The sequence below is a fragment of the Dendrobates tinctorius genome, unplaced genomic scaffold (genome assembly GCF_039654945.1).
Source record: "Dendrobates tinctorius isolate UK_male_01 unplaced genomic scaffold, ASM3965494v1 ptg000063l, whole genome shotgun sequence".
Classification (NCBI taxonomy): Eukaryota; Metazoa; Chordata; class Amphibia; order Anura; family Dendrobatidae; genus Dendrobates; species Dendrobates tinctorius.
Window position 1 is genome coordinate 1,568,760 of NW_027361731.1, and position 20,816 is coordinate 1,589,575.

The 20,816-nt window shown below is 46.2% G+C and overlaps 2 protein-coding genes across 2 annotated transcripts in view; one reads left to right on the top strand and one right to left on the bottom strand.

The window, feature by feature from the left end:
• Window positions 1-18,437, top strand: part of LOC141094186 (uncharacterized) — an 82,180-nt gene extending 63,743 nt beyond the window's left edge. The window contains exon 9 of the mRNA XM_073579944.1: window positions 17,387-18,437. Coding sequence (XP_073436045.1) covers window positions 17,387-18,396 — 1,010 coding nt within the window. The 3' untranslated portion in view covers window positions 18,397-18,437. The remainder of the gene's footprint in view (window positions 1-17,386) is intronic.
• Window positions 1-20,816, bottom strand: part of LOC141094169 (uncharacterized) — a 347,923-nt gene that overhangs the window by 206,969 nt on the left and 120,138 nt on the right. The window lies entirely within an intron of this gene.

Genomic DNA, 20,816 nt, shown 5'->3' on the forward strand with positions numbered 1-20,816 from the left:
GCCACTGCTCAATGATTCTGCTGGTACATTGAGCCAGACCACTACATTCCCCTCGCACTCTACACAGCCTGAATCTGACCCTGATGAAACTCAGGTTACCCTTGTCATATAATTTTCCACCTTACACGCTGAGAAAGAGGAAGCTGCAGATGAAAGTACAGATTCGGCCCACCTGCCGTCAGACACACCGCCGTACTATGAGGGGCCCTGTGCCAGTGCCGTCGCCAACGAGTGGGCCCCCCCTGCTTGCTCAGGATCATAGCACTTGCAAGGTTGAAATACTTACCTCTCCCTGCTCCACCGCCCAGGGCCGGCGTTATGGGCAGGCAGACCAGGCAGCTGCCTAGGGCCCCCGCTCCTCCAGGGGCCCCCAGCCAGCGGCACATCACACAGCCACTATGGGGCCCCTGTGAGGCAGGAGGGCCCGCCTGCCCCCAGCGCCGACTCCCGCCGCCGCACTGAAGGAGGCAGTGATGGGGGAGAGAGCGTCAGCTGACGCTCCCTCTCCCATAATTCCCCGCTCTTCCTCTGACACAGCGGGGGCGCAATGACGTCATCGCGCTCTCACTGTGTGCAGGAGGAGACAGGAGCAGCCAGCAGCGCGGGCATGAGGAGAAGGTGAGGAGTGTTGTTTTGTTTTGTTTTTTTTTTTAAATCAGTGCGAGTACTAGACTGTGGGGCCACTTTGGGGGGACTATATACCATGCTGGGGGGCGCTATATACCATGCTGGGGGGCTATATACCATGCTGGGAGGGCCATATACCATGCTGGGCTGTATTATACCATGCTGGGGGGACTATATGTATACCATGCTCGGCTGTATTATACCATGCTGGGGGGGCTATATACCATGCTGGGGGGCTATATACCATGCTGGGAGGACCATATACCATGCTGGGCTGTATTATACCATGCTGGGGGGCTATATACCATGCTGGGCTGTATTATACCATGCTGGGGGGGCTATATACCATGCTGGGCTGTATTATACCATGCTGGGGGGGCTATATACCATGCTGGGCTGTATTATACCAGGCTGGGGGGGGCTATATACAATGCTGGGCTGTATTATACCGTGCTGGGGGCTATATACCATGCTGGGCTGTATTATACCATTCTGGGGGGCTATATACCACGCTGGGCTGTATTATACCATTCTGGGGGGGGCTATATACCATGCTGGCCTGTATTACACCATTCTGGGGGGGGCTATATACAGTACCATGCTGGGCTGTATTATACCATACTGGGCTGCATTATTCCATTCTGGGGTGCTATATATCATGCTGGGCTGTATTATGCCATGCTGGGGGGGCTATATACCATGCTGGGCTGTATTATACCATGCTGGGGGGCTATATACCATGCTGGGCTGTATTATACCAGGCTGGGGGGGCTATATACAATGCTGGGCTGTATTATACCGTGCTGGGGGCTATATACCATGCTGGGCTGTATTATACCATTCTGGGGGGCTATATACCACGCTGGGCTGTATTATACCATTCTGGGGGGGGCTATATACCATGCTGGCCTGTATTACACCATTCTGGGGGGGGCTATATACAGTACCATGCTGGGCTGTATTATACCATACTGGGCTGCATTATTCCATTCTGGGGTGCTATATATCATGCTGGGCTGTATTATACCATGCTGGGCTGTATTATACCATACTGGGCTGTATTATTCCATGCTGGGCTGTATTATACCATGCTGGGCTGTATTATACCATGCTGGGCGGGCTATATTATACAATGCTGGGCTGTATTATACAGCCCAGCATGGTATACAGCCTGTATACCATGGTGGGCTGTATACCATGGTGGGCTGGGCTGTATACTATGCGGTGTGTTATATACCATGTAGGGTACATTTTACACTATATTCTATAGGGGGAGGCTGTGTTAAATAATATGAAGGGCTACATTATATTCTATGGGGAGGTGGGCTGTATTATATTCTATGGGGGACGCTGTATTATAGTTATTATATGAGGAGGGCTACATTGTATTCTATGGAGGGGCTACATTATACTATATAAGGGGCTTCATTATATCCCATGAGGGGGTTGCCATATATTCTATGGAGGGGCTGCATTATACTATATGGGGGGTGGGACTGCATTATATACTATGGGGAGTTACATTATATTCTGTGGAGTGGCTGCATTATATTCTATGGGGGTTACATTATATTGTATGGCTGGGCTGCATTATACTCTGTGGGGTGGCTGCATTATACTATATGTGGGCTGCATTATGCTGTATCGAGGACTATGGGGAATACATTATATGAAGAACTATGGGGTGCATTATGCTATGGGAAGTGATTTGTACTACATGGGTGACTATGGCGGTGCATTATACTATATGGAGTGTATTATACGGAGGACTGAGCAGTGTATTTTAATATATGGAGGGCTATGAGGACTGTAGTATACTATATGGAGGACTGAACAGTGTATTTTAATATATGGAGAGCTATAAGGAGTGTATTATACTATATGGAGGACTTTGGGGCAGATTATATTATATGGAGGACTATGGGGTGTAAACTGTAGATGTCCTGCTGATAACATGATACTGTATGGTGATCTGTTAGGGTGGTTTCACATTAACGTTGCAGGCCGCTAAGCCCCCCGCTCTCTGCCGCACCTCCTTCGGTAGCTCCACCTACGGGCGCATGACGCTTTAGCACTGGGGACGCACACGGCCGCCGCTAAGCCCCGCCATCTGCCGCGCCTCCTCTGGTAGCTCCGCCTATGTGCGCATGACGCTGCATGCGTCCTGCATCCCCTATCTTTAGCACTGGGGACGCAGGCTGTGCGCAGGTATGTGTTTGGCGGTGCATGCGTCCTTTTGACGGTGCGCCGAGCGCACCAAATTGCAACAGGTTGCGTTTGGCGCTGGTCGGCGCACCGTCAAAAGGACGCATACGCTGCCAAACGCATATCTGCACACGGCCTGCGTCCCCAGTGCTAAAGATAGGGGACGCAGGACGCATGCAGCGTCATGCGCCCGTAGGCGGAGCTACCGGAGGAGGCGCGGCAGGTGGCGGGGCTTAGCGGCGGCCGTGTGCAGGCCGATGCTGCGGCCTGAAACGCTAATGTGAAACCACCCTTAGGGTGTGTGCACACGTTGCGGATTAGTCTGCGGCTTTTTCTGCAGAGAATCCATATCTCTTGGCAGAAACTGCAGGGTAAAACACATGCATTTTTTCTGCGGATTCCTAGCATGTGTACAGCGGATTTGATGCAGGTTCTAGTGCGGTTTGGCAGTGTGAATGAGAGAGAGATTGATTTGTATGTCCCGGAACATACACTGCAGCTGCGGTCCCGCAAAAAAGACGTAACATGCTGCGGAAAATAAACCGCAGCAAATCGGCGCGGAATTTTCCGCAGCATGTGCACGGCGGATTTGGTTTTCCATAGGTTTACATTGTACTGTAAACTGCATGGAAACTGCGGCGTAACCGCAGCAAAAACCGCAACGTGTGCACACACCCTTAGTGTTCGTTCTGTTCCCATCATTCTTTCTCAGATGGTGGAAAGAGGCCGGGAAACAAGCATTGAACAACTTCAATTTTGACGATCATTTAGCGGCCCGAACTCAGTGCATGTAAATACAATCGAAATGCTTCTGTGTGATGTGCAGTATGTTAGCATTTGGGGCCCCATTTTAAACTTTGCCTAGGGCCCCACTTTGCCTAAAACCGGCCCTGCCACCGCCATGACGTCTTCCGCGTTTCCTGACACTGATATTCTGATCAGAGAGCGCAATGACATCACGTCTGTACGCCCTCTGCCTAAACAGCCAAGTGCAGTGGGATGGAAGATGGGGACGACAAGGAGGCCTGACTAGTACAGGGATTCCATAGCGAGGAGAATTATTTCATTGTTTTCAATGTTGGGCCTGCTATTTTTGGGGAGCACTATACTCTGGAGAATGATAGATGGGGCCCACCATACACTGGAACATTGCAAAGGTGGACATCAGACACTGGAGCAGCATGTACAGGGCCCATTATACACTAGAGCATTAGAAATAGGGTCCATTATGTATGGAGCATTATTTGGGCCCATAAGACAGTGGAGCTTCATCCATGTGGACCAACATATACTGTAGCACTATGTGGAGCTCATCATATACAGTTTCAAACATTATATGGGATCAATGATTCCGTAGGGAGAAATATATGGGCCTCATTACTCTGTATAGCGCACTATGCGGTGGCCATAATACTGTATGGAGTAATATACTGTCCGTTTTTGGAGCTATTGGAGAATTTTAAATGGATATCAGTCATGAGATGTAAAAAGTGAAGTATTTTTCATTGTACTATACCGCTATTTCTCTGCCGTATCAGAGCATCATGAGTTGTGGTATGTGTTAAAGGGGCGCTCTTTGGCCCAGGGCACATGAAAACCTGGAGCCAGCCCTCCCCCACGCAAATTTAGCCAAATAACCCCCATTTTTCAATGCGTAGCTTGTATTATGAAGTAAATAAAGGGTGACAAGCTTCAGGAATAAGAATTTAGGGTTTTGGCATTCAAATGGGCAATGTAAGTGTGTTTTCTGTCCTCTTTTCACTCCCGACTTTTCTTCCCCATTGACTTACATTGGGTTTCGTGTTTCGGTCTGAACGAAACCCGACTTTTTCCGTTAGTCGGACGATCTCACTCGACCCGACTTTTGAGAAAGTCGGGTTTCGCGAAACCCGACTCGACCCGAAAAAAGCAAAAGTCGCTCAACTCTAGCCGATTCCAGTGCCGGTAAATGAGACGAGAATTAGCGTTATGGAAGATGAGTCTATGAGAAACGTATTCAGCTGCCGACTCCGAGGAAGAAACTGCTTGTTGTCTGTAGCCTAAATATATAGGTTTTATTAGTAGATGGAAAGAAGAAAACTAAGTACTGTAAAATAATAAAAAATACCATTGCTGCTTGTGTCCCCGCCGGTCTCTGTATTTCCTGGTCAATCCGAACGAACTTGTGTTTCCTACAGCGAATGAGTTGCCGAAGTAGTGAGTAACAAAGCCAGTGATTGGGAGTGTTAGGGACGGCGGAACGTACTAAATAAATAAATAATAATAAGTGCATTCGCCGCCCGGGGTCCACCGTGCAGAAGGTGTAAACACTGCTGCTAGATAATGGCAGACGTGCTATATGGCGGTATATCGCACACGGGTTGAACGTCACCCGGTGTGCACTGGGCGTACTCTTAGTTTCACAGAGGCTCCTAAGGCATTATCATAAATGCTGAGCCTGTTGGACTCACAGGTCTCAGAGAAGTGCATGCACGATATAAGGTCACAGGAGCTGGGGCCCAGGCAGAGGGTCAGAGTCCGTCTAGACCTACCGTGCGTGCAGCGTCGCAACTGCGGACACCAAGAGGAACTGCAGACTGCAGCGCGGCGAGAGACACAGCCGCTATTCGACAATGCCCAAGAGGGGGCGCACTGTCGGATGCTAGCACTGTGGAGGATGCTTATTGTGGCTGTAGCTTGCCACTGGCTGGCGCAGACTCTAAACCTAAGTCCCTATACACACTCGTAATATCAGAGGGAGGGGAGTTATTCGCAGGTTCATGCATCCATCATCATTCACACAGTAGCAACTAGAGACTATACTAGCGCATGGCCGAGCGGCCATGCGAACCTTTTATAGCCAGGACCTTCCGGAAGCTTCCAGATCCCTGAGATGGACCAATCAGATCTGGAGAAGGACCTGGACATGTGACTCCCGATCGCCAATGGGAGATCGTCTTGTGAGCATGCTCAGTGGAGCGACAGAAGGACTTAGCCTCTGGAGCAATTTGCTGCTGATCAGCCTGCATTGCTATTGCTGACCCAAAGGTGGCAGCAACAGCCAGACCCAGAGAGCAGGTCTGGGCAGAGCATCTGGGATGCCGGGACTGCTGAGCAAACTCCTCTGCGGTTGATAGATAATGGGAGACCGCAGAATGTGAGGCTCTGGATTCCTGTTGAGCCGCTGCAGGAACCCGACACCTAACATTACCCCCTTCCTAGGGCCCCCTCCCCCCTGAGCCTTCCATTCCACCAAAAATATTTTTTTGCCACGTACCACCTTGTGTCCCACAGAGGCATAGGCCTCAGACTCGTCCGAAGACAAGTCTGATGTCCCGGCAGATGACTCGGAAAACCGGGACATGTGAACAGGTTTGAGAAAGGACACGTGGAAGGCGTCAGAGATGGCTAAGTCGCCAGGGGCAAAAGTAGGAGCGGGGCGCCGATGTGTGTCGACGGGCGTCTTCATTCTCTCTTTAGAGACATGAGTGGCATGCGAGGTGCGACCCAAACTGTCGCGAACCTCCATTGCCCGGTCTACCACCGGCAAGGGATACAGTAACCCAGCCGGCCTCTGTTTAGAGGAACTGCTCCGAGCACAAGAGGCGCATGCCTGAATGTATTTTTTAGTGTCCTGAGCCCTGTGCGGCCACCAATAAGACCTTGCCAGGAGTTCTGTGGTCTGCTTGTAGCCAAAGTGACCACCCACCCTGGACACGTGTGCCCACGCGAGAGCCTTGGACCCCAGGTGAGGCGGAACAAAGGTCTTGCCTGGCGGCACTGACTCGAGGGCGACCGGAGCCCCGGTCTTCAGATTCCCAGTAGGGGACGCGGAAAGATCCGCAGGCACCTCCACAGAGGCTACTTGGACGCTGCCCCCCATGCACCTTCCCACACAGTTTTTGCTCCATCCCAATGTTTTCCCCGAGCACAACTCTATATGAGGGGAGTGACAACGGAGCCAGGGAACCCTGAGGAGCACCTGATCGATGCCCTCTGGCATAATGAGCAGGGACAGCGTCTCCTGATGAGATGGTGGAATTGAGAGAGGAAGTGGTACCAACGGGATAGCGTGCTGTTGGGCGAAGGACGAGGACATAAAGTTCCCTTCTGCCCCGGATTCCTAGAGTCTATACTAGCGCATGACCGAGCGGCCATGCGAACCTTTTATAGCCAGGACCTTTCGGAAGCTTCCAGATCCCTGAGATGGACCAATCAGATCTGGAGAAGGACCTGGACATGTGACTCCCGATCTCCAATGGGAGATCGTCTTGTGAGCATGCTCAGTGGAGCGACAGAAGGACTTAGCCTCTGGAGCGATTTGCTGCTGAGCAGCCTGCATTGCTATTGCTGACCCAAAGGTGGCAGCAACAGCCAGACCCACAGAGCAGGTCTGGGCAGAGCGTCTGGGTTGCCGGGACTGCTGAGCAAATTCCTCTGTGGTCGATAGATAATAGGAGACCGCAGAATGTGAGGCTCTGGATTCCTGTTGAGTCGCTGCAGGAACCCAACGCCTAACAGGGAGCATTACATTTCATAGAAGACTAGAAAATACAACATCTACACGTTCTATCTCCTATGTTTCCCCTTATAATCTCCAGTAATTGTATTATTACAGAGGCTTTTTATGATATTACATTGGCTCATCTTCTTCTCATTTAGGTCTCTACAATATCAGATCCTCTCAGTAAATATCTTTTATATTAAGAGAATTTTTTGATTTACCCATCAAGGATGGATATGGACAGAGACAAGATGGCGCAGAGGATATTACACCTCACCCTAGAGATCCTCTTCCATCTTACTGGAGAGGTGAGAGATTCTGATGACGCCACATTACATCATTCTTATCTATTGAATAACAGATGGACAGAACTGGAGAGGTGAGGACTCTGGAAATGTCTGTAGTGAGATTTATTAATGTGTCTCTCCATTTCCAGGATTACACAGTAGTGAAGAAGACCTCTAGTGAGCGCTGTCAGGACCCTGTGTCTGAGGGATGGGGAAGACCCCTGAGTCCAATCACGGGGCCTCCAACTGACCCCCTGATACATGAGAACATCAACAATCAAAAGATCCTAGAACTCACCTACAAGATGATTGAGTTGCTGACTGGAGAGGTGACACTGCTGGGAATGCTGGGACATTGTACTGTAATGATATGAAGGGATTGGGAGATGACGGTATCATTGTATCTGCAACCGAAATCCCATAAATACAAGATGGTGAGGAGACAAGGGACAACCCAGCTCCGACACCTAAAGCGCCAGCTCAAAATAGATGTTGAAACAAAGAGAAAAAAGAGCACGCAATTAATCAAATATAGAAAAATACAAAATATTTTATTTAATACTGAATTACAAGAAAGCAGGTAACAAAGAGATGTTCATGAATAATTGTGGACAATAAATCCCATGGAACACCCTCTCACACTCCCCCAGATGGAGAAACAGGTATGCATCAATACTGGGAAACATATCTAAATCCTAACAAGGTGCAACACGAGCGCCTAAAGGGTAAATCACTACAGCAGCGGTCACAAAGTGTAATAAGGCAAGTGCCAAGTAATGATAGAAATAGTAATGTGCCAATTGACCCTAAAGCTGTAGATAAAGACCCGTATGAAGACTTACCGGAGAGGGGAGGGAGAGAGTGCAGCAGTGGGGCCTCCGACGCGCGTTTCGCGGCGTCCCCTGCCGCTTTATCAAGGAGGAAAGTAGTAAGAAGGAGCCCCTGTAGGGCCTTCAAATAGCCCCTGACCCCGGTCACGTGATCGGCGTTCACCAATAAAAATGGCGCTTGCGGCGCATGCGCAGTGGCGTCTGCAGGTCTATTTCTATTTCTTTAGTTATTTTTCAATGTGTCCCTGTATGGTCTCCAATTAGCCATATATAACGGATCGGATGTACCATCTCTTCAATCAAGCATATCTATGGATATTTGTACATCTTCGCTATTGGGCCGCACGTTATGCTCGTGTTATATTTGTATTTGTGGTTCTTTGTTCCTCTATTGTGTATATGCTGTAATGAACCTGCTATGTAGCGGTTCATACTTCTATTTTGTGTATTTTCTACCTTATTGTATTTTTATACATGATTTGAGGTGCTTAATTATAAAATTAACATTTGAATTTTTTGATGTATATCTATTACATTGTATGCGGCTTTTTACCCAAGATGTATGTGGGATTGAATTATGATATGGGGTTAATCAATTATATTATATTGTCCCCTTATTTGACCTTTTCGATCCAGTGTCACATACATTTCTTTCTCCTGATCCGTTGCCCCTCTATCCATTTATGGCCGTACGCATCGCTGTGTTGTGTGTAGCTCCACTCTGTGGTCGGCGTCTGTTAAGCATGGTGCGCTCCGCCCGGTTTCCCAGGCGCGTGCGCAGTATGTATGACGCCTTACCACAGTCTAGGACCTGCAGACGCCACTGCGCATGCGCCGCAAGCGCCATTTTTATTGGTGAACGCCGATCACGTGACCGGGGTCAGGGACTATTTGAAGGCCCTACAGGGGCTCCTTCTTACTACTTTCCTCCTTGATAAAGCGGCGGGGGACGCCGCGAAACACGCGTCGGAGGCCCCACTGCTGCACTCTCTCCCTCCCCTCTCCGGTAAGTCTTCATACGGGTCTTTATCTACAGCTTTAGGGTCAATTGGCACATTACTATTTCTATCATTACTTGGCACTTGCCTTATTACACTTTGTGACCGCTGCTGTAGTGATTTACCCTTTAGGCGCTTGTGTTGCACCTTGTTAGGATTTAGATATGTTTCCCAGTATTGATGCATACCTGTTTCTCCATCTGGGGGAGTGTGAGAGGGTGTTCCATGGGATTTATTGTCCACAATTATTCATGAACATCTCTTTGTTACCTGCTTTCTTGTAATTCAGTATTAAATAAAATATTTTGTATCATTGTATCTGTAGGTTCCTTTAAGGTGTCAGGATGTCGCTGTTTATTTCTCCATGGAGGAGTGGGAGTATTTAGAAGGACACAAAGATCTGTACAAGGACGTCATGATGGAGGTTCCCCAGCCCCTCACATCACCAGGTAATAGACAGGACTAAATACACACGGCCTATAATTATCTGTATGTAAAGAATGAATTCAGTCCCTGTATGTGTTTCCTCCAGATCTATCCAGTAAGAGGACAACACCACAGAGATGTCCCCATCCTCTTCTTCCTCAGGACTGTAAACAAGAAGATCCTAATGTTCCTCAGGATCATCAGGTAGATGGAGAGAAGGTGTCATGAGATCTCCCCTATGATGTGTATATGGCTGTGAAGGTCTTGTGCTCAGTCTTGTTTTATACATCAGTATTATATGTTTTGTACTTGTGTAATGAGAACGGTGGAGATGGCAGGATTAGAGCTGATCATAGATGCAACTTCTCCATCTGTCTGTGACTTTTACAATATTTGTTTCAGGGTGAAGATCTGACCCACATTAATACTACAGAGACATATGTGAGGGGTGATGAGTGGTGTAAAGAGGAGATTCCTACATTTGACTACCCAGGTGAGTAGTAACCAGTAAATGCAGAGAAGTCACAGATTCTTCTGCGTCACCGGCTGTGGTTGCTTTATTGGTGGTGTAGTCCAGCCTTATCACAATCGTGTGATCACCATTTTGCCTCTAGACCATAACATTCTCCTCCATCCAAAACTGTTCAAATGACTTTGAGCATTGAAAGCCCTTTTCTATAGAAATTACAACCTGGAGGATCCACCTTCCCCCTGAGCTTAGAAGACGCTGACTGTTACCTGCCAAGATCTGTAAACTACAAAGTCAAATGACAGCATACGTAGAATGTTCTGACAAGTTAGAAAATCACTTGAAGAAAAACATTATGATTGGCCTGAGAAAGCGGAGGGTAATGATGCTGTTGGCTTCCTCGAATCCTGATATCTTATTGGATGAATCTACCTTCTCTCCCTTCTGTGCTGCTGAATGTTCTCATATGGTCCCTACAAGACCAGGTCCAGTCTTTCTGGCCAAACTTCACTTTTATGATCCACATCACTGACTGTGCAGAGATGGCCAAGTGTTAATTTCTGTACAATAACAACAGAGTTTCCCTTTATCCTGACGTTTCAATTTCTTTTAAAACTGACCATCTTCAAATAGGATCACGATAAACTACATAAAACCATTACACCTGTGTCATGATATATCTCTAAGCTGTGCATGGCTGATGGCTGTAATATACATTTATTCACACTTGCAGGAAAAATACTATGATTATAACCCAGGTTGACAAAGAAGGGTGTTACCTTAGTAGATGCTCTCTGCGATTTATTGTAAGAGAACTCTGCTAAAGGAAGCAACTCCAACCAGTCATCCCGCTAGTGGCTGATATAGCACCGAAGATACTGCTTCAGAATCTGATTAGTCCGCTCCGTATGCCCATTAGTCTGAGGATGATCCGCTGAAGACAGACAGACATTGATACCAAGCACAGAACAAAATCCCTTCCAGAATCTGGAGGTAAACTGCACTCCCCGAACAAAGATGATTTCATCTGGAACTCCATGCAGTCGGAACACATTCTGAATGACCAGATCTACCGTCTCTTTAGCTGAGGGAAGACCAGTACAAGGAATGAAGTGAGCAGCTTTAGTAAGGTGATCTACTACAACCAGGATAGAATTCTTTCTCCCAGAGGTGGGCAGTTCCACTATTAAGTCCATAGAAATAGACCACCAAGGGCGAAAAGGAATTGGTAATGGTTGCAACAGTCCAGTAGGTGATACACGAGGAGTCTTAAAGCGTGCACATACCTCACAAGAGCTTTTTCACATCCCTCAGACAGGTAGGCCACCAAAAGAATTGGCTCAGGAACTCCTGGGTCTTCTATAAACCCCGATAACCACCCAACTTTGAGTCATGGACAAACTTGAGGACCTGCAGTCTTGCATCCTGCCGAACCTATAAACGTTTATCCCGGACCCTCATACTGTTCTTGAGAACCAAGTTCACATCATCAGTCGGGTTAGCAAGAAATGGGTCAGCGTCATAGGCCTGCTTAATAGTCTTCTAGAATTATTTATTCTGGATGACTGACAAAGTTGGCATCCAACAAAGTGGTCTTGGACGGGGCCCCAGGTACGAAATCCATGGCATGGATTCGGGACAAGACTTTCACTTTCCCTTTACTTGAATCTGGGCGGTACGAAATGACAAAATTAAATTGATTCAAAAATAAACTCCATCATGCCTGATGTGGGGAAAGACATCTAGCAGATGTAAGAAATTCCAGATTGCTATGATCCATGAGCACAATAACTTATTGTGCTGTCCCCTGCAGATGGTGTTTCCATTCCTTAAATGCAGAGATAATGGCTAGAAGCTCTTGGTCAAGCACATCATAATTCTTCTCCGCAGCAAAAAGTCTATGAGAGAAAAAGGCACACAGATGTAACAGACCTTTCTCTCCTGTTCTTTGTGAGAGGATGGCCCCAAGAGCATAATCCAAAGCATCCACTTCCTTGATAAAAGGATGTACTGGGTTACGATGAATCAATACAGGTGCAGAAGTGAAACGGGACTTAAGACAATCAAAAGCCTCTTGAGCTTGTGTGGACCACAAGAAAGTCTTTTCGTTTTTAGTTAGTTGCATAATAGGCTGAACTAGCTCAGAGAAATTAAGAATAAATCGTCTATAAAAGTTAGCGAACCCGATAAAACGTTGTATCTCCTTGACATTCTAAGGGTATGTGCACACTTTGCGGTTTCTGCTGCGTTTCCGCAGCGGTTTTGGCTCTGCAGAAACGCAGCAGATTCTGCTGCGTTGTACAGTACCTTTATTTCCTATGGAAATAAAAAAAAAGCTGTGCACATGCTGCATTTTTTTCCGCGCGGTTTTGCTGCGGTTTTCAAAACGCAGCATGTCAATTGTTTGGTGCAGAAACGCTGCAGTTTTACACCTCATCCATTATGAGGTGCAAAACCGCAGGGCAAAACCGCAGATAAACCGCAGGACTTCGTTTCTCTACAAAATCCGCAGAGACAAAAAACTGTGTGCACATACCCTTAGGTGCGGGCCAATCAAGAAAACCTGAAAAGAGAAGGATGAATGACCTCATGGAGATCAACAGCCGACACTGCGCAGACACCATCACGTGTTTCTCAACGCAGTGATTCTAGAGCACTGCTCCCATCCCTTATGGGAAATATGTAAAACATGCAAATATATAAGCCGCGGAGACACCATCACGTGTTTCTCAACGCAGGCAGTGACTTGCCAGGTCTTTCACCGGGAAGGAACAACCACGGGAAGGGCAGTCTCCAATGAAGGAAACCACCTATGCCAAAACATGGTATCCATCCACAGACAGCTGTTTCGGGGTATTGCCCCTCATCAGTGTGGAGTAGGAAACTGGCAAGTGGGAGCAATGCCTAGTAGCAGACCATGAAAAGAGAAGGATGAATGACCTCATGGAGATCAACATCCAACACTGCGGAGACACCATCACGTGTTTCTCAACGCAGTGATTCTAGAGCACTGCTCCCATCCCTTATGGGAAATATGTAAAACATGCAAATATATAAGCCGCGGAGACACCATCACATGTTTCTCAACACAGGCAGTGACTAGCCAGGTCTTTCACCGGGAAGGAACAACCACGGGAAGGGCAGTCTCCAATGAAGGAAACCACCTATGCCAAAACATGGTATCCATCCACAGACAGCTGTTTCGGGGTATTGCCCCTCATCAGTGTGGAGTAGGAAACTGGCTAGTGGGAGCAATGCCTAGTAACAGACCATGAAAAGTGCCATGTTTTGGCATAGGTGGTTTCCTTCATTGGAGACTGCCCTTCCCGTGGTTGTTCCTTCCCGGTGAAAGACCTGGCTAGTCACTGCCTGCGTTGAGAAACATGTGATGGTGTCTCCGCGGCTTATATATTTGCATGTTTTACATATTTCCCATAAGGGATGGGAGCAGTGCTCTAGAATCACTGCGTTGAGAAACACGTGATGGTGTCTCCGCAGTGTCGGATGTTGATCTCCATGAGGTCATTCATCCTTCTCTTTTCATGGTCTGTTACTAGGCATTGCTCCCACTAGCCAGTTTCCTACTCCACACTGATGAGGGGCAATACCCCGAAACAGCTGTCTGTGGATGGATACCATGTTTTGGCATAGGTGGTTTCCTTCATTGGAGACTGCCCTTCCCGTGGTTGTTCCTTCCCGGTGAAAGACCTGGCTAGTCACTGCCTGCGTTGAGAAACGTGATGGTGTCTCCGCGGCTTATATATAATCAAGAAAACCTGGACCGTACTTGCCTCAATGTTAAGTCCCTGTGGTGAGTTGACATGACCCAGAAATTGGATCTCTGTGCAATGGAGCTCACATTTCTCAGGCTTGATGTAGAGATGATTCTCTTTCAGGCATATTAAAAGTCTTAACAAGCTCTTGATGTTCCTGCAATGAATTGGAAAAAATCAAAGTATCGTCCAGATAGATTACGACAAAATGATCTAACAGATCTCTAAAAATGTCATTAGCCAAGTGTTGGAAGGTTTCCGGAGCGTTGCAGAGACCAAAAGGCATCACAAGGTACTCAAAGTGCCCATAACGACATCTAAATTCATCCCCAGAGCGGATTCAAATCAGGTAATAAGCTCCTCAAAGATCTAACTTAAAGATAATCTTAGCATGTCGTACTCTTTCAAGCATTTCAGGAATTAGCGACAAAGGATAACAGTTCCGAATGGTTACCTTGTTGAGCTCCCAATAATCAATACAGGGTCTAAGAGTTCCATCCTTCTTTTTTTTTTTACAAAAAAATGGGTGCTCCTGCCAGTGATGAGGAGGGACGAATGAATCCCTTGACCAGATTCTCATCAATATATTCCTTTAAGGTCTGGTGTAACGATAAGAATGCAGTTTCAGCAGTAGTGCGATGATTAGGATCATCAAACAACATAGACATTGCAGCTAGAAAATCGTCTAAGTTATTCAAACGGGTGTCACGAGTCTCAATAAGTGGATTTGCTCAAGCGAGTGCTCATGAGGTAAGTACTATGATTATACATAGGACCTTGGATCGATCTGTATGAAAGTGGGCAGCATGCACATCAAAATACAAAAATATATTGATTAATAAACCCATGAAATTTGTAGGGGTCTCCATTAAATCTAAACGACGGTAACTTGGGTGAGCTAGTTGGCAGTGGCTGCCCCAGAGGTATAGGTGCCTGTGCTGTTATTTGATTACTTAACTCCTAAAGATCCTGTCTGAAACATGCCTCCCAGTTGGCAACCTTGTTTTGCAGAGCCTCCATGTTCTCTTGTAAGGAGAACAACTGATCCAACTTTGCATCATTTGTCATTATCACAGCAGATTCCTTATTGGGCCTGAGGATTCTGCAATAATTATGAAGTTACTATTGAAATTGATGGCGTGGGATAAAATGAATCTATGACCAAAGTTGAGACAAACTGTATTAACAAAGCAAAGAGTACAACATAAACTAACAGAGTAATTCCTGAAATTACAGCGAAGTTCAAACAGCACAAAACGGAAATGTCCAGCAACTATGCTAGCGGAGCGTGACCACCAATACAAACAAGTCCAGAAATTATATGTGGCAAGAGTGTGACCTGCACTTATACATGGTAGTATAGAAATATGCAAACCGTGAAGCCGACACCTTTCATGGAAGTCCAGAAATATGAAGATGGTGAACAATAAGGAGAAGATTTTCCAGTGTACTTCTTTTACGGCTGAAAAAGTCTCGCTCAAGTCCAGCACCGCAGCATGCCCAGATACAGTCCAGGAATTAATGTTCAGATAACAATAATGACAAAAAAATCTTACAGACAACAGCTGTACCAGAGATGTGTAGCTCCTCTATTTAGAAGTCTGGACAATAGGTAAGCACAGCCAGGATCAAGAAGCAGCACATAGGACTGAAGGCAGCTGGAAGTGATGAGGCAGAGCACAGAGTAAACGAGCAGCAGTAGGAATTCCAGAAGCAAGTCAGGAGGAAATTCAGAAGCCACCAGCATCAAAATACTCAGGCAAGGAGTCTTTCCTGACCCGGACTTAAATAACACGACAGATAGGAAGTTTAAGGACAGGGCAAAGTACCAGAGTCCATCTTGGTTGAAGGCAAAATGGGTTCCATGGAATATCCGGAACCCTTACAAGAAGCTCTAATAAGACAAAATGGTAGAAAACCACAGAAGTAGAAATTCCCATAAAGTGACTCTATTTTGGACAGTATAACTCTCAGTGAATTGGTCTATAGAAGTAGTGACTATTTTGCGTCCACAGGCACCTCCCAGTAGTAAACATGCAGTGGATGTTGGAGGGTAAAAATTGCAAATATGACATTTTATTACCCGGCACATAGTGCTCAGATTGTGCTGCAAGAAACACAGCAAACTAAGTGCGTTCTTCTTATTACAGCAATGCCAAATACATTGATGCTAAATGTGGTTTGGGCACACTGCAAGGCTCAGAAGTAAGGGGGGAAATTTGACGTTTGGAGAGCGGATATTGGTGGATTGGTTTATGGAATCCATGTTGCTTTTCAAGAACCTTTGAGCCACTAATGTGTAAACCTCTGTTTTTCCATTGAAAACCACACTCCTCTTGTTCATGCTATGAGATTTTCTATTAGACTGTGAACTGTTATTGTCTTGGTGAATAATTCAAATTTTTAACATAACTTGCCATTTTTACTGACAGTTTAAGCAGAAATATTAGAAAACATAAAATTCAAGGATATTTTTTCTAAAATAATAATTGGTTTTATTCTTAGCAGATTTATTACCAGATGACTGTACCAGGAGATCAGAGGGAGAGCTGACATCTTCAGTTTTTAAATCAGATGATCTAAAGATCCCACAGGATACAACTGAAGTGACTGCGATTTCTCCAGATATACCATCATCCCTTCACAGCAAAGATCTGTCACCTGATCCTTTGAAACACGTCCTGTCTTCTGGTTCATTACTGACTACTAAGGAAAATCATAGTTGCAAAATAAGCATTAGAAAACAAACTACTACTAAGGCAAAGAAGCCATTATCACATTCAGAATATGTAAATAGTTTTCCCCTTGAAAACTCTTTCATTAAAGATCAAAAAATTCACATAGCAGAGAATAGATTTTCATGTTCTAAGTGTGGGAAATATTTTAACCAAAATTTAGATTTGGTTAAGCATCAGAGAATGCACACAATTGAAAAGCCATTTTCATGTTCCGAATGTGGAAAATATTTTAACCAGAAATCAGATTTGGTAAAGCATCAGAGAATTCACACAGGGGAGAAGCCTTTTTCATGTTCAGAATGTGGGAACTGTTTTAAACAGAAAGGAAATCTTGTTACACACCAAAGAACTCATACTGGGGTGAAGCCTTTTTCCTGTTCAGAATGTGGGAAATGTTTTAACCGAAAATCAGCTTTGGTTAGTCACCAGAAAAGTCACACAGGGGAGAAGCCATTTTCATGTTCAGAATGTGGGAAATGTTTTAAAGAAAAATCAAATTTGAATATGCACAGGAGAAGTCACACAGGGGAGAAGCCATTTTCATGTTCAGAATGTGGGAAATGTTTTAAAGAGAAATCAAATTTGAATATGCACAGGAGAAGTCACACAGGGGAGAAGCCTTTTTCCTGTTCAGAATGTGGGAAATGTTTTACAGATATATCATCTCTTATCACACATAAGAAATCTCACACAGGGGAGAAGCCTTTTTCATGTTCAGAATGTGGGAAATGTTTTAACCTGAAATTCGTTTTGGTTAAGCACCAGAGAACTCACACAGGGGAGAAGCCTTTTTCATGTTCAGAATGTGGGAAATGTTTTAATCAAAAATCACATTTGGTTACCCACCAGAGAATTCACACAGGGGAGAAGCCTTTTTCATGTTCAGAATGTGGGGAATGTTTTAACCGAAAATCCGCTTTGGTTAGTCACCAGAGAAGTCACACAGGGGAGCAGCCATTTTCATGTTCAGAATGTGGGAAATGTTTTAAAGAAAGATCAAATTTGAATATGCACAGGAGAATTCACACAGGGGAGAAGCCTTTTTCCTGTTCAGAATGTTGGAAATGTTTTTACCAGAAATCAGATTTGGTTAAGCACCAGAGAAATCACACAGGGGAGAAGCCTTTTTCCTGTTCAGAATGTGGGAAATGTTTTACAGATAAATCAAATCTTATCACACATAAGAAATCTCACACAGGGGAGAAGCCTTTTTCATGTTCAGAATGTGGGAAATGTTTTAACCTGAAATTCGTTTTGGTTAAGCACCAGAAAACTCACACAGGGGAGAAACCTTTTTCATGTTCAGAATGTGGGAAATGTTTTAAACAAAAATCACATTTGGTTACCCACCAGAGAATTCACACAGGGGAGAAACCTTTTTCCTGTTCGGAATGTGGGAAATGTTTTAACCACAAATCAGATTGTGTTAGGCACCAGAGAACTCACACAGGGGAGAAGCCTTTTTCCTGTTCAGAATGTGGGAAATGTTTTACAGATAAATCAAATCTTATCACACATCAGATAACTCACACAGGGCAGAAGCCTTTTTCATGTTCTTAATGTAGGAAATGTCTTAAATGAAAATAAACTCTTTAAAAACATGTTGGAAATGAATTAACCGAAAATTTTATTTTCTTAAAGTGGTTGCACACTATTTATGGCAACCCATTGTCATTTCTCATGTTTGGCTTTGTTACAATAAGGAAAACTCATACTCACCTTCCGTGCCGATGCTGTTCCAGTGGTGTCAGCATTCATGTTCCCTGGACTCATCAGGTTGTTCCATCACACGAGCCCTGCGCACAATCAGGTTTGGCTTCACTGTCTCACCTTCGGACATATTGAACATCAACAGGAAGCCAGGGCTGCGACTTCTCTACGATTTCCTCTTATTGTTCAATTTGTCCGAAGGTGATAACAGTGACACCAGCGCTAATTGGACGCAGGGGTCACATGACACACAAACAAGTGCTGAAACCGTGCTGGCATGGAAGGTTAATACAAGCATTTTTATTTTAACAGGACCATACAGAAGGAAAGAGAAGGGGTAGTCCAGGTAGTAGACAAACCCTTTAGGCTATATGCACATGTAGTTTGAAGTGCTGCGGATTTTGAAAAATCCGCAGGTCTTTGCGATTTAGCCCTGCGGTTTCACACCTCACAAAGGAGAAGGTGTGAAACCGCAGCGGATTCTGCACAAAGAATTGACATGTTGCAGATTGTAACCCGCAGCAAATCCGCGTGGAAAAATCAGCATGTCCACAGCGTTTTTGGTTTTACCATTGCAAAGAATGGTACTGTACAACGCAGCAGAAACTGCTGCGGACTCGCAGCGCCAAAAATGCTGCGGATCCGCAGCAGAATCCGCAACGTGTGCACATAGCCTCAAACGTAAAAAATCCCACACGAGGTGTACGGAGCGGAGCCGTGTCTGTATGGAGCGGAACCGCGTGTGTGTACGAGGTGTACGGAGCGGAGCCGCGTGTGTGCGAGGTGTACGGAGCGGAGCCGCGTGTGTGCGAGGTGTACGGAGCGGAGCCGCGTGTGTACGAGGTGTACGGAGCGGAGCCACGTGTGTACGAGGTGTACGGAGCGGAACCGCGTGTGTACGAGGTGTACGGAGTGAAACCACTTGTATATGAAGTGTATGGAGCGGAGCCGCCTTTGTACAAGGTGTGCGAAGCGGAGCCGCCTGTGGGGTGTACGGAGCGGAGCCGTGCATGTATAAGGTGTACGGAGCGAAGCTGTGCGTGTATAAGGTGTATGGAGCGGAGTCGTGTGTACGTTGTGGAGTCGTGTGTGTGTGTGTACGAGATGTATGGAGCAGAGCTGTGTGTGTACGAGATGTACAGAGCGGAGCTGTGTGTGTACGAGATGTACAGGGTGGAGCTGTGTGTGTACGGAGTGGAACCATGTGTTTGAGGTTTACGGAGCGGAGCCGTTTGTGTATGAGGTGTACGGAGCAGAGTCGTGTGTACGAGGTGTACGGAGCGGAGCTGCATGTGTACGGAGCGGAGCCATGTGTGTTCGGAGTGTGTAGGAGGTGTACGGAGCAGAGTCGCCTGTGTACAAGGTTTACGGAGCGGATCCGAGTTTGTATGAGGTGTACGGAGTGGATCCACGTGTGTACGGAGCGGATCCGCGTGTGTACGAGGTGTACGGAGCGGAGCCGCGTGTGTACAAGGTGTACGGAACTAAGCCGTTTGTGTATGAGGTGTACGGAGCGAAGCCACGTATGTACGAGGTGTAGCCGTGTGTGTTCGAGGTGTACGGAGCAGATCCGTGTGTGTACAAGGTGTACGGAGCGGAGCCGCGTGTGTACGAGGTGAAGGAGCAGAGCTGCGTGTGTACGGTCGGAGCCGCGTCTGTACGAGGTGCACGGAGCGCAGCCATGTGTGTACGGAGTGGAACCGTGTGTGTACGAGGTGTACGGAGCGGAACCGCGTGTGTACGATGTGTACAGAGCGGAGCCGCGTGTGTACGAGGTGTACAGAGTGGAGACGTGTGTGTGCGTTCTGTAGAAAACAGCATTCCATGCCCAAAGTCATTTTATAGACTGGTTTCACTTTTGGTTATTTTCTGTCATGTAGACCCCTCAAAGTCACTTCAAATTAAATGTGATTTGGTTCCTAAAAATAGTTTTGTAAATGTTTTTGATAAAATGAGAAATCGCTGGTCAACTTTTAACACTTCTAACTTCCTAACAAAATAAATAATGTTTCCAAAATGTTGCTGATGTAAAGTAGACATGTGGGAAATGTTATTTATTAAGTATTTTGTGTTACATAGTTTTCTGATTTAAGGACATACCACCAGAGGGAGCCCAGAAAGAGAACTCACAACACCTCTGTCAATCTGACCAGCTCCACTACCTCCAGTAACCACCAGAGGGAGCCCAGAAAGAGAATTCACAACAGTACCCCCCCTTGAGGAGGGGTCACCGAACCCTCATCCACGCCACCAGGCCAATCAGGATGGGC